General features: G+C 43.1%; 1 protein-coding gene across 4 annotated transcripts in view; it reads left to right on the top strand.

Annotated features, from left to right (window-relative positions):
• The window catches only part of Pik3cb (phosphatidylinositol-4,5-bisphosphate 3-kinase catalytic subunit beta), a 101,834-nt gene that overhangs the window by 50,878 nt on the left and 38,727 nt on the right, over positions 1–12,229 (top strand). For all 4 annotated transcript variants that reach the window (NM_029094.3, XM_030244688.1, XM_011242829.3 and 1 more), the window contains one exon: positions 676–753. In NM_029094.3, coding sequence (NP_083370.2) covers positions 676–753 — 78 coding nt within the window. The remainder of the gene's footprint in view (positions 1–675; positions 754–12,229) is intronic.

The raw sequence follows: 12,229 nt of genomic DNA, 5'->3' as shown, positions 1-12,229 counted from the left end.
TAGTGCTTCATTTGATATTTATGATTTTTGGCAGAGGATGGTTTTTTTTGTGTGTAGCCCTAGCTATCCCAGAACTCACTTTGTTGTAGACCAGACTTTCCTGGAACTTAGAGATCCATCTGTCTCTGCCTCTGGAGTTCTGGGATGAAAGGTGTGCTCCGTTGTTCCTGGAAATACCCCTGATTCTTACTTGTTAGATCAGAGCAGTTTTCACAGCTTGTGCTGTGTGGGAGCTGAGAGACTTGCATGGTTAGTTAGGGTTACCATTGTGATACAGTGCCACAACCAAGAGCAGCTTAAGGAGGAAGGGTTTATATCCTTACATATCCTGAGTCATAGTTCACTGGGGTAGGAACCTGCTGGCAGGAGCTGATGCCATCCATGAAGGGATGCTTACTCCCCATGCCTTGCTCAGCCTACCTTCCTGTAGAATCCATGACCACCAGCCCAGGGGCAGCACTACCCACAATGGCCTGGACCTTTCTACAGCAATCTAGAAAAGCACCACAGGCTACACAGGCCTACAGCCAGATCCTATGGAAACATTTTCCTGACTGAGGTTCCTGCCTCAGATGACTGTAGTTTTGGTCAGGGTGACATGCGTAGCTACCCAGCTGTCATGTCATAGTCATGCCTTCCACTGAAAGTCTCTGTGTTTATTTTGTTCTTTTGCAGCATATCTGGGACAACAACAACCCTTTCCAAATTACCTTGGTTAAAGGAAATAAGCTTAATACAGAAGAAACTGTGAAAGTGAGTACTTTTTTAAAGAGTTGAGTGATCTTGAGTACTTATTTGTATAATTCATGAACTCTGTGCTATCATTTGTAGAGTCTGGCAGCTTGTTATAAAACTATTGAGCATTCTATCTGCCTTGCTTTTTTTTTTTTTAAATGGTTTTTTGAGACAGGGTTTCCCTGCCTCTGCCTCCCAAATGCTGGGATTAAAGGCATGTGCCACCACTGCCCAGCTTTTCTTCCTCTTTTTAAAGACAGTTTTTGTATGTAATCCTGGCTGTTCTCCTAGAGTTTGCTTTTCTTTTTCTTCCCCTCCCCACCCCCCCCCCCCTTTTTGAGACAGGCTCTCATGTAGGTCAGATTGGCCTAAAACTTATTCTTGCAAAAAAGATAACCTTGCTTGGACTCCTAATCTTCTGCCTCCTACTTGCCAGGTACTGGGATTATAGGCATATGGCACCATACCCTGCTTTTATTGTTTCTCCAATTTAAAAAGTATGTCACAGGATAAGAGAGATGGCTCAGTGTCAAAGGACCCAGATTGCAGAGGACCCAGATTCAGCAGCTGACAACCACTTGTAACTCTAGTTCTAGATTACCCAATACACTCTCTGACTTCTGTGGACTCCTGTGTATTCATGGTGTGCTTGAATTCACATAGGCACATACATGAGCATGTGTGAGTTCACACATGTACATGTGTGCATACACACATAACCACCCACATGCACAGAAACAAAAAGTAAAACTTTTGTAAAAAAGTGTCTCATGACTTAGAACACAGCATTGTAAGGATGGAGAGAGAAGATGTTCATTGTCCCTTGTCACCTTCTTGCCATCAGGAGGAAATTTAACTCAAGCCCTGTCACTGTCCTTTGTGTTTAAGCTGATGTAAAAACCATACAGGATGGGCAGCAAGAGTGGGGTGCGTTTGCTTTGTCTCTTGAGTGTTGCTAATGAATAATTTGTTTTATTCACTTTTGAGTACATCTTAGACATTCCTGTGGATTAGCAAATAGTAGAGTTCCTTAAGGATTTCATTCTTAAAAGCAGAAACCAAACATAGTGGTAGAATGTGGTATTATGGGCCTATAATTACAGGAGGACCAAGAATTGAAGGCAGTCTGGAAGGATATGTGGACAGAGTTCGTACAGTCAGATCCTTCAGGAGTTTTCCTTACAGATACAGAATGTACATATGTACAGGTGGGGCTGCACCCTTGCTTCTCCCCTCTGAGGCTACTGTGTGACTTCCAAAACTTTTATCAGTTCTTGATTTTGGTATTGGTTGTTTTCTGCCTCTGTTGGGGGTTGGTCCTGGGCCTTGCACACAGTGAGCAAGCCCCCATCGTTGAGCAGGTCGTTATTTACCGATCATGTGTGTCAGTGCGCTCACACCTGCACCATGGCGTGCGTGTGAAGTCAGAGTGTGGCTTGGTCAGACATTGCTTTTCTCATTCCACCGTGGATCCCGGAGGTCATTGTGCTTAGCCGCAGACACCGCTGCCCGCTGAGCCATCTTGCTGGCCTAGTTCTTTGCTGCTTTTGTGGTTCTTTCTTATTATTTAATAGTGACAGCTCTTTTTCTTTCATTCAGTTTCTTCTTCCAGAAGATTAATCAAGCGTTCAGTGTGTGTTTTATTTTTCTCCGGCACATTATCCATCACTTCTTTGTTAGTGGAAGAATGAGTCCTTAGCATCTTAGGTTCACAGCTTTGTTGTTTTCCATCAGATGGAGATTGGTTGTGGAGAGAAGAAATGACATGCTAATGAATATGTGTTTCCCCACCTACCCCTCTTGTCTGTCTGGTTCTCTTGTCCTCCCATCTCATGACATCATAGAATAAGTTAAAGAGAAGCAATGACATATTTCCTGCAGATGCAGATTGCTAGAAAGGTTAGGTGCTCTAGTTCTGTGTTAATAAAAAGTAAAAAACAAAAAAACAACACTTCGCGCATCTCTCCCAGCCTTTTCTTTTCTGACTCCCTTGGCTGAGATGTGCATTACAAACAGAAGAGACAGGTGCGTGAATGCCCGAGGGTTTCCTGTAACAACGAACGGCTAAGAGAGGATCACTGTGCATGCTTACATGTGACTATTGACATGTATCATAGATACATCAGAACACACAGATGTATTTGGCGACTTACTAGCAAGATCTGTCTTGAATGGTTTTGGAAGTATACAATGGCACGTCAGGATCTGCAAAGTTGACAAGCTGGAGACACAAGGGAGCCAGTGGTTTAGTTCTTGTCTGAGTCAGAAAGGCTGAGAACTGCAATGTTCACGACTCATGAACACGATCGTGTCTGAAGTCTGGCTGAAGACCCCAGAGAGTCAGTGTTTCAGTCCCAGTCGTATGGCATGAGAAGAACATGTGTTTTACAAGTTACAAGACTTAATAGATAGTCTGTAGGTTTTCATTTTTGCTCATGAAAACTACTGGACAACATTTTTTTCTTTTGGAGGCTGGGCCAGGCAGGAGTCTTACACTGTAACACAGGAACTTGCAGAAACCTTCCCACCTCTTACAGCCTCACCATTAATTAGAAGCATGTATTACCTGACTGACTTACTTTCTTACCTGCAGTGCCTCTCATTTGTATCAGGATAGTGTTGGCCCAGATGGGGTGAGAAGGGTTGGGCTGGAGTTCAATGGAATGACTTGTCTGGCGTGTGCAGGTACGAGGATAAGTGGACAGATGGGTGAGTGAGTAGGAATTGATTTGTACATGGGTAGACAATGGTCAGATGCATAAAGTGGAGGGAGAATTCTTCCTTGTCTATTTTCTTTAATTTTGTTGTTTTGTTTGCTTGCTTTTGTTTTTTTAAGTTAGGGTTTCTCTGTGAGCTCTGGCTGTATTAGAACTCCATCCATCTGTTGACCTAGTTGGCTTCAAACTCTGAGATTCTCCTCCCTTTGCCTCTTGAGTATTGGGATTAAAGACATACACCATCATAGCCATAAAATTTTTTAAAAATTTAAATATATGTATGTATGATGTCACATGTGTCCCAGTTCTCTAAGAGTCCAGGGGTTTTGAACCCCTTGGAGCTGGAGTTACAGGCCATGGAAGGCCACCCTGCTTGGGTGCTGGTGATGTAATTCAAGTCCTTTGGAACGGCAGCAAGTGCTCTTACCCACAGACCCATCTTTCCATCCCACCTACCTTGTCTGTTTTCTCAATAAAGTAATGTGTGGTAATTTTTCTTGCTTAAATGTTTGAGAGAATTTACTTCAGACTATCTCATCCTTGATTTTTCTTTGTGAGAAGGGTGGTGGTAGCACATGCCTTTAATCCCAGCACTGGGAAGGCAAAGGCAGGCATTGAGACCAGTTTGATCTTGATTGAGTTTCTCAGATAGCCAGGGCTACACAGAGAAAACTTGTCCAGGAAAGGAAAGGGAAGGGAAAGGGGAAGGGGAAGGGGAAGGGGAAGAGAAGGAAAAGGAAAAGGAAAAGGAGGAAAAGGAAAAGTCAAGTCTGGGTTTGTGTTACATTTCCTTAATCCCAGCACTTGGTAGACAGAGGCAGGTGGATCTGATGAGTTGGAGGCCAGCCTGGTCTCATAGCAAGTTCTAGGCAAACCAAAGAAAGAAAAGAAAACTGGATTGGGCTAGAGAGTTCCATTCCCAGCAGCAACATTGAGCGGCTGTGTTCACACTGGCCTGTAACTCTGGCTCCTAGGGAACCTGACACCTTTGTTCTCCATAGCTTCCCACACTCAACATGCACACGAGACAAACACATAATTAGCAAAATTTCATCTTTAACACTTAACAACAAATAAAAGGGGTGGGCTAGACGTCTCAGCAGGTGACTGCTCTTGCCACTCGACCTGAGCTTGACTCCCAGAGCCCATGTATGTGTGGGCAGGAGAGAACCGACTCCTGTAGGCTTCCCTCTGGCCTGCACAAATGCATGCACACGTACAAAATAAATGCATAAAGAAACAAATGTAATATGAAAATTTAAACATTTGTTTATGCACATGCATACACACATACACACACATACATATATATGTATATGTATGTGTGTGTATATATATGTGTGTGTGTGTGTGTATATATATATATATATATGTATATATATATAGTCACAAGTTAATTTAGAAATTTTAAATCTTCTAAGTTTCTTCAGGCTATGTAAGTAGTAAAATTTTCTATATTTTTTGTGCCCATTTTGGTAATTTTTATTTTTCAGCGAAGTACCTTCTGATCTACAGGGTGCTCCCCCAAACTTTCTTATTTTTGTTTGTTTGGCTTTGAGACAGGGTTTCACTCTGTCTCATCAGCTTCGGCTGTTCTGGAACTCACTTTGTAGACCAGCATATAGCCACCACTTATTTATGTGCATGTGTGTGCGTGTGTGTGTGTGTGTGTGTGTGTGTGCGCGTGTGTTCCAGAATATAGCCACCACTTATTCATATGTGCGTGTGTGTGTGTGTGTTCCAGAATATAGCCACCGCTTATTTATATGTGCGTGTGTGTGTGTGTGTGTGTTCCAGAATATAGCCACCACTTATTTATATGTGCGCGCCTGTGTGTGTGTGCGTGTGCGTGCGTGCGTGCGTGTGTGTGTGCGTGTGTGTGTTCCAGAATATAGCCACCACTTATTTATATGTGCGCGCATGTGTGTGTGTGTGTGCGTGTGCGTGCGTGCGTGTGTGTGTGTGTGTGTGTGTGCGCGCGCGTGTGCGCGCGTGCATGAACGAGCAAATGTCACATGCTCATGTGAGTATGTATAAGCCCTGTTATGTAGGTGCCCAAGGAGGCCTGAAGAGGTGGCTATGAGCCGCCCTTTTTAGGTGCTAGGAACTGAGGTTGGCCTTCTGGAAAAGCAGTGAGTCCTCTCAGCCTGAGGAGTCATTTGAGCTGTAGAATCCCTTTAAAGAATCACCAGCTAGGCCAGGCTCAATGAAGAGAGTCCTTCTGTGACGCGGTTCTTAGGAGTAGCACATGTAGTCCCCAGAGTGCAGTCCTCTCAGCTGCTCAGGGATGATTCACTGCGCTCTGCTCTCCAGCTTCCTGCTCAGTCGTGGCCCAGTTCTGAGTTTTTTCATCTTTTGTGTATACATAGCTTTGTTTGTTTTTTTGTGATAGTGTCTCATGTGGTCCAGGCTCATTTCAACCTCACTCACAGTCAAGGATGACCTCAGACTTTTGATCCTCCTATCTCCCAACTGCTGGGGTTATAGGCATGTGCTGCCACACACATGTGTGTCTTATGTACACATGCTGCCAGACATGTACATCTTATGTAGGCATGTGCTGCCATGAAATCAGCACATGCCTTAGTTCACTTGCTCATGGTACAGAAGATCACATTAGGCAGTTGAAGCATAGAGAGAAGCCAGGAGCTACCCTAGTTGGAAAGACAGCCGAAATTCACCTTAGCTTCAGTCTCCTTGTTATTTTTCTCTATTAAATTAATTTTTTTCTTTTATCTATTTTGCGTATTTGAGTGTAGTCACTTGGTATTTGTGTGGAGGTCAGGATAACTGGGAAATTGGTAGGTTCTCTCCTTTCTCTGTGGGAAGCATTTTACTCCCTGAGCCATTGGCCAGCTCTGTTAGTTTCTTCTCATTTACTCTAGTGTCTAACTAGGCAGCAGTGGCAGCAGTCTCTGGGTTAGCTTTCAGGATGGGCTGAATCCTAAATCTAAAGCTAGTTTTCTTTCCATTAGAGGTGCTGTAATCCCAAGAGTATGCTACATCATCACACCCCTTTCTTCCTGCTTTTTGTGAACAGAAAATGCTTAGCGTAGCTTGCACAAAGTACACATGTATAAAACCCCAACTTTCTGGTTGGATGAGAAAGATCCTGGAGTTACAGTAAATTACTTGTAAGATTACAGAATAAGTGGAGTTTGGAAAGTACAGTTAACTTTCATATGCTGTTCATCTTATTCCTTGACTGTGCATGTGAGGACCTCTGCCTTCATTCTCAGACTGGTTGGTATGTGCACATGCGCAGTAGCCCTACACAAGCACTGAAGTATTGGAGCTGTAAGTGACTGAGAAGGCTCATTGAGGTGCCTCAGATAAAAAGGCAGGGCTCTGCACTGGATGTGCACACAACCCAGCATTTCATTACTAATAGACTGTCTGAGGTACAATTGAGAAACACTTGGCGTACAAAAAACCAAGAAAACTCCAGGTTGTATGGTCAGTGACAGTCATCAAATGGAATGCTGACGTGATGCAGGTGTCACAGAGACAGAATATGTAAAGGACGGAAGTCTCAGCTGAGAAACCAAAGCTAAACTGAATGACGACACACTCGTATGATCCCATTACTTGAGAGAGGAGGCAGGATGATACCCAGGCTAGCCTGGGCTATAGAGCCTAACAGCTCCCCAAACACAAAGACCGGAATCAAGAAGCTAAGAGGCAGGGTGGCTCTTGTCTATAGTCCTAGTACTTGGGGGGGTAGAGGCAGATAATCAAGAATTGAAGGTCATTTTCCAATGCATAGTAAGTTGAATTCTAGACTTCAATTTTCCTGGGATATTGGAAACAATCTAAAATTCCCAGACCTAAAGATTACAGTATATTATGTACAAATTAACTGATTTGGTTGCAGAATGGCGTCAAGAAGGAAGTGTTAGTAAACTTAAAGAGGAGAACCAAGAGTGATGTGCAGAGTGCTGTGGGTTTCAAGGGCCCACAGTGAGGCAGTTCCAGGAGGTCTGACAGGATCATAGTCTGGGTCTCAGGAAGGAAAGAGAAGGGCACAGTTCAGAAACACCACACCACCTAAAGACGTAGTCATGGGAACCTTTTCATATTGGCAAAGGGTCTCAGCGTGCAGCTTCCAGAGGCTGCTGTGGTACCCTAACCTGACACGGGCGGATTCTGCATTACATGTAGGCATTCATCACAGTACCTCCTAGCCTTGTGATGTGGCAATCCTAATCAATTAAAATATGTGTAAGTAGCAAGATAAGCTCTGTCCGTTTGTCTTCCTTCTTTATTGTCTGGGACACTAAATACTTTGTGTGGTGAGTTTGCACATTTAATGTAGCCATCATCACCACCACCGCATGCCTGGGTAGTTTTCCTCTCTAAGTCAGAGCAAAGCTTCCCTTGACAGATTGTGATGTAACAAATTAAAATGTGGTCTCTGGCACAGAGCTTGCAAAGCCTGTGTCATTTCCTGAATGACAGGAGAATCCTAATTATGGTGAGCAAGTTGGCCAGTGTGAGGGTAGGATATGTAGCACAGGCTGGCTTTGAAAACTCGTTCTTCCCTCTGTCACATCTCAAGTGCTGGAATCATGAGAGCATCACTGTATCTGACTGGAGGATCTTTTAGTATACAAATTGACCCAGTCCCTAGTTCTGAGAGAACTTCCAAAACTCTTCGTGTCTGTGTAGTGGTTGAAGAGTTTCATCTTGTTCTGTTGATATTGTTTTTAAATTAATGAGTTTACCAGTAGCTAAAAAGCCCCTAACCCTACATAGCTCTAGGATAAGGGCTAGTTATCAGAGGAACCACTAATGTGGGCTAAATCCTGGTCTCACTTGATGACCACAAGATTAGGCAAGAGACTAGAGACCAATGTAATGACCAGTGGCCAGGGATTAATTATTCATGTCTACTTTGAACTCTTAATCAAAGTTCTCTAACAAGGTAGGTGTGGAGTTGGTGCAGCAGTTAAGAGTACTACCTGCTCTTTTACAGGACTCAGCTTTGGTTCCCAGACCCCATATGGCAGCTCATGACTGTCTTAACTGCATTCCAGGGGATTTGGTGCCCTCTTTTGGCCTCTGCAAACACCTGACAGTCATACAGTGTGCTTACATGTGTACAAGGAAATACACTCATGTATATGAATTCAAACAACAAAACTATAGTAGCTGGAGAGATGGCTCAGTGGTTAAGAAAACTGCCTGCGGGCTGGGGAGACGGCTCTTCCAAAGGTCCTGAGTTCAAATCCCAGCAACCACATGGTGACTCACAACCATCTGTAACAAAAATCTGATGCCCTCTTCTGGAGTGTCTGAAGACAGCTACAGTGTACACACATATAATAGATAGATAGATAGATAGATAGATAGATAGATAGATAGATAGATAGATAGATAGATGAAGAGAACTACAGTATACACACATATACTAGATAGATAGATAGATAGATAGATAGATAGATAGATAGATCTTAAAAAAAAAGAAAAAAGAAAAAGAAAACTGCCTGCTGTTCCAGAATGCCAGGGTTCAATTTCCAGCACCTAGATAGCAGCTAATAACCACTTGTGACTCTAATTCCAGGGGACACACAGACTTATGTGCAGGCAAACATCTACACATATAAAATTTAATTTAAAAACAACAACAAAAATTCTTAGCTCGTAGTTCACATGGACGCTGGGTTGGCCACTACTTCATCAGCTGTTCATCCCTGCCCTTTTTAATAGCTACGAAAAGAAACCAGTGGTCCTGCTTCCCGTAGCTCATGGCCCATTACACTGAATTACTGGATTTGGAGGCAGGGTTGTGGAACCCCTCGGTTCATTTCCAATTGATTAGAAGCATTGAGAACTGAAACTTGAACCCTGCAACTGAAGTGGGGAGAAAGCTTGTGACCTAAGGCTATAGTCAGTGTCTGTCCGTACAGGGGATGCAGAAGTTTGATGGTGTAGCATTTGCTCTGCAGACCAGGCTAAATTCACAGAGACCCTCCTGCATCTGCCTCCTGAGTGTTGAGATTATAGGCATTCTGTCTTGTTTTGTTTTGAAGCTATTGTTAAGTAGTATTTATTCAGCACATATATGGTGGGTGCTTGCTTTAATTTCATAGTGACCGTGCAGATCTCAGAGCATGTGTGGTTGTAGAGCTCGGGCTCTCTTTCATCAGCAGAACCTTGGAAAACGTTCATTGTTAAAGTCATCATTCACTGAGTGGACTATATTTCTGAATTAAGTTCCGTGTAGAGAAGCTAACAAGTACATAACATTTTAAGGACACTGGAGTAAGAAATACCATGTTTATAATAAATCCCCACACTGGAGTAAGAAATACCATGTTTATAATAAATCCCCACATGACTGATTCAAAATGTCTTCCATGTGCTTTACTAGTGATTTATCTAGTCACATTTCAAAAGTAGTTTGTAGGACTCTCATGTTTTGACTTTTAAAAACATAATGAGAATATTCAGCTTACAAATAACAAAAGTTTTGGTAGGTGTGGGGATTTAGCTCAGTTGGCAGAGAGCTTTCCTCCCATGCACAAAGGTGGGTTCAACCCCCCAGCCTTGCATAACCAGCTATGATGGAGCACACATGCAATCCTCTCACTTCATGGGGGACAAGAGCTGGGGGGTTGAACCCACGGAGCTGGGCGTGGTGGTGCACTCCTTTAGTCCCAGCACTTGGGAGGCAGAGGCAGGCGGATTTCTGAGTTCGAGGTCAGCCTGGTCTACAAAGTGAGTTCCAGGACAGCCAGGGCTACACAGAGAAACCCTGTCTCGAAAAAACCAAAAAATCACGCGGTCATGCTTCTGTGTAGAACATCAAGACCAGTCTGAGCTACGTGAGATACTGTCTCTAAAGAAAATGTATATATACATTTCACACGTGTGCATGTGATAAGTGCCTGATGGGCCACATATTTAGGTGTCTATACACAAAGGGAAAACTTAGTTATGATATTCATAATGTCATAAAATAAATGCAATCTTTTATGAGCTAGCAGTTGATGATACTGTCAGTTGAAAACAAGTATGTTTAGTGAATCATTATGAAACAGATACGCCGGGTGATATACTAAGTGAATTAGTGTATTAGTGTAATGTGTAAAGCCATGTTTTTCCCTGGTAGATTTAGTGTGGTTGGCAGTGCAGTGGAATGGAATCGTTCTTGGAGACCCCAGCCTGATGCAGGCAAGCCTCGCTGCTGTGTGGTAGTTTTATTTTATTTGAATTTTTCAAACAAATATATCATGTGTCCTTTGAAAACTGTGTCTGTCTGTCTGTCTCTCTGTGCTGGGCTTAGGGTAGGATTAGGTGGAAGATACTCTGCTCTGCAGGGTGTAGTAGAGCATGACTGTGCTCTCAGCACTTGGGAGGAGGCAGGAGGTTCAGGAGTTCAAAGAAAATATAAAGAGGTCTGGAGAGGTAGCTTGGTGGTTAAAGGCACTGGCTGCTCTTGTAAAGGACCTGAGTTCTGTTCTCAGCACTCACATGGTAGATGACATCATCGTTAGCTCCAGTTCCAGTGATCTGACACCTCACATATATGCAGGCAAAACACTCCTAAGCATTAAGTAAAATGAATAAATAGGAAAAATCTATTTTTTAAAAGATTTATTTATTTTATTTTATGTATGTGAGTACACTGTAGTTGTACAGATGGTTGTGAGCCTTCATGTGGTTGTTGGGAATTGAATATTTAGGACCTCTGCTCACTCTAGTTGGCCCACTCACTCAGTCCCTGCTTGCTCCAGCCCAGAGATTTATTTATTTATTATTATATGTAAGTACACTGCAGCTGTCTTCAGACACACCAGACGAGGACATTAGATCTTATTTCGGATGGTTGTGAGCCACCATTTGGTTACTGGGATTTGAACTCAGGACCTTCGGAAGAGCAGTCTGAGCCATCTCACCAGTCCGAAAAATCCATTTTAAAAAGTGAGTAATTAAGGAAATAAAAATTTTGTGAGTTCAGGGTAGATTTAAAGTCCTCCTTGGGCACAGAGTTCCTAACTAGGGGTTACAGTGAGCAGATGGTCCATGGTACCCACTCTTTATGCCTTTATGGAGATGTACGTGTGCTGTCTTCGGGAGCCATGAAAACATCTTTCAGATTTCAAGCTCTGCTATCCCGTTGCAGTGTACCACTCCCAAATGACTTTACTCTTTATTAACAATGCTGTGTCTCTGCTTGTTAAGGATCAAAACCTGATTTTTATATTAGGTACATAAATTTGATTGTAATATTTTAAAAAATACCTCAACTAATAATGAGATACTGTCTCATTGATCTAATATGCTACAACTTCTAAATTGAATTGATTACAGAAGGTATCCTGTCATGTCAAGATACCATCAAGTAACAGAAAACCTCTCTAAGAAAGATAGTTTAACAGGCTTTGGAAACATTTGTAACTTACTGACTGTGACTCTGGCTCATCTCATGAGAGTAAAAGGTGTGTAGTATTGATGAGTGAGGGTGAGATAAGGAGTGGCCCCCCAGTGCTTAATTAATAGCTTCTCACTTGACACTGCTCCGTCAGCCCTAGACCGAGCAAACAGTAATTAGATTGGTCTCAGAGTGTGAGAGGAGGGGAGATAGGTGCTTGGGGAGTGGAAGTGAGGCAAATAACTGATGGAATATGTGTTAGCTGTGAAACAGGTCATGAAGTCCAGGTCTCCCCTAGGAAGTGCTGGAGTGAGTTGTCACAGCAGGTGGCTAAAGGCTGTGGTGGGCACGAGGCCGGGCTCCCTGAGTTCCATCCTTGTGACTCACATGATAGAGGGGA

Source organism: Mus musculus, chromosome 9 (genome assembly GCF_000001635.26).
Source record: "Mus musculus strain C57BL/6J chromosome 9, GRCm38.p6 C57BL/6J".
Lineage (NCBI taxonomy): Eukaryota > Metazoa > Chordata > Mammalia > Rodentia > Muridae > Mus > Mus musculus.
Note: the sequence above shows the minus strand (reverse complement) of the source record. Positions and strands in the feature narration are given on the sequence as shown.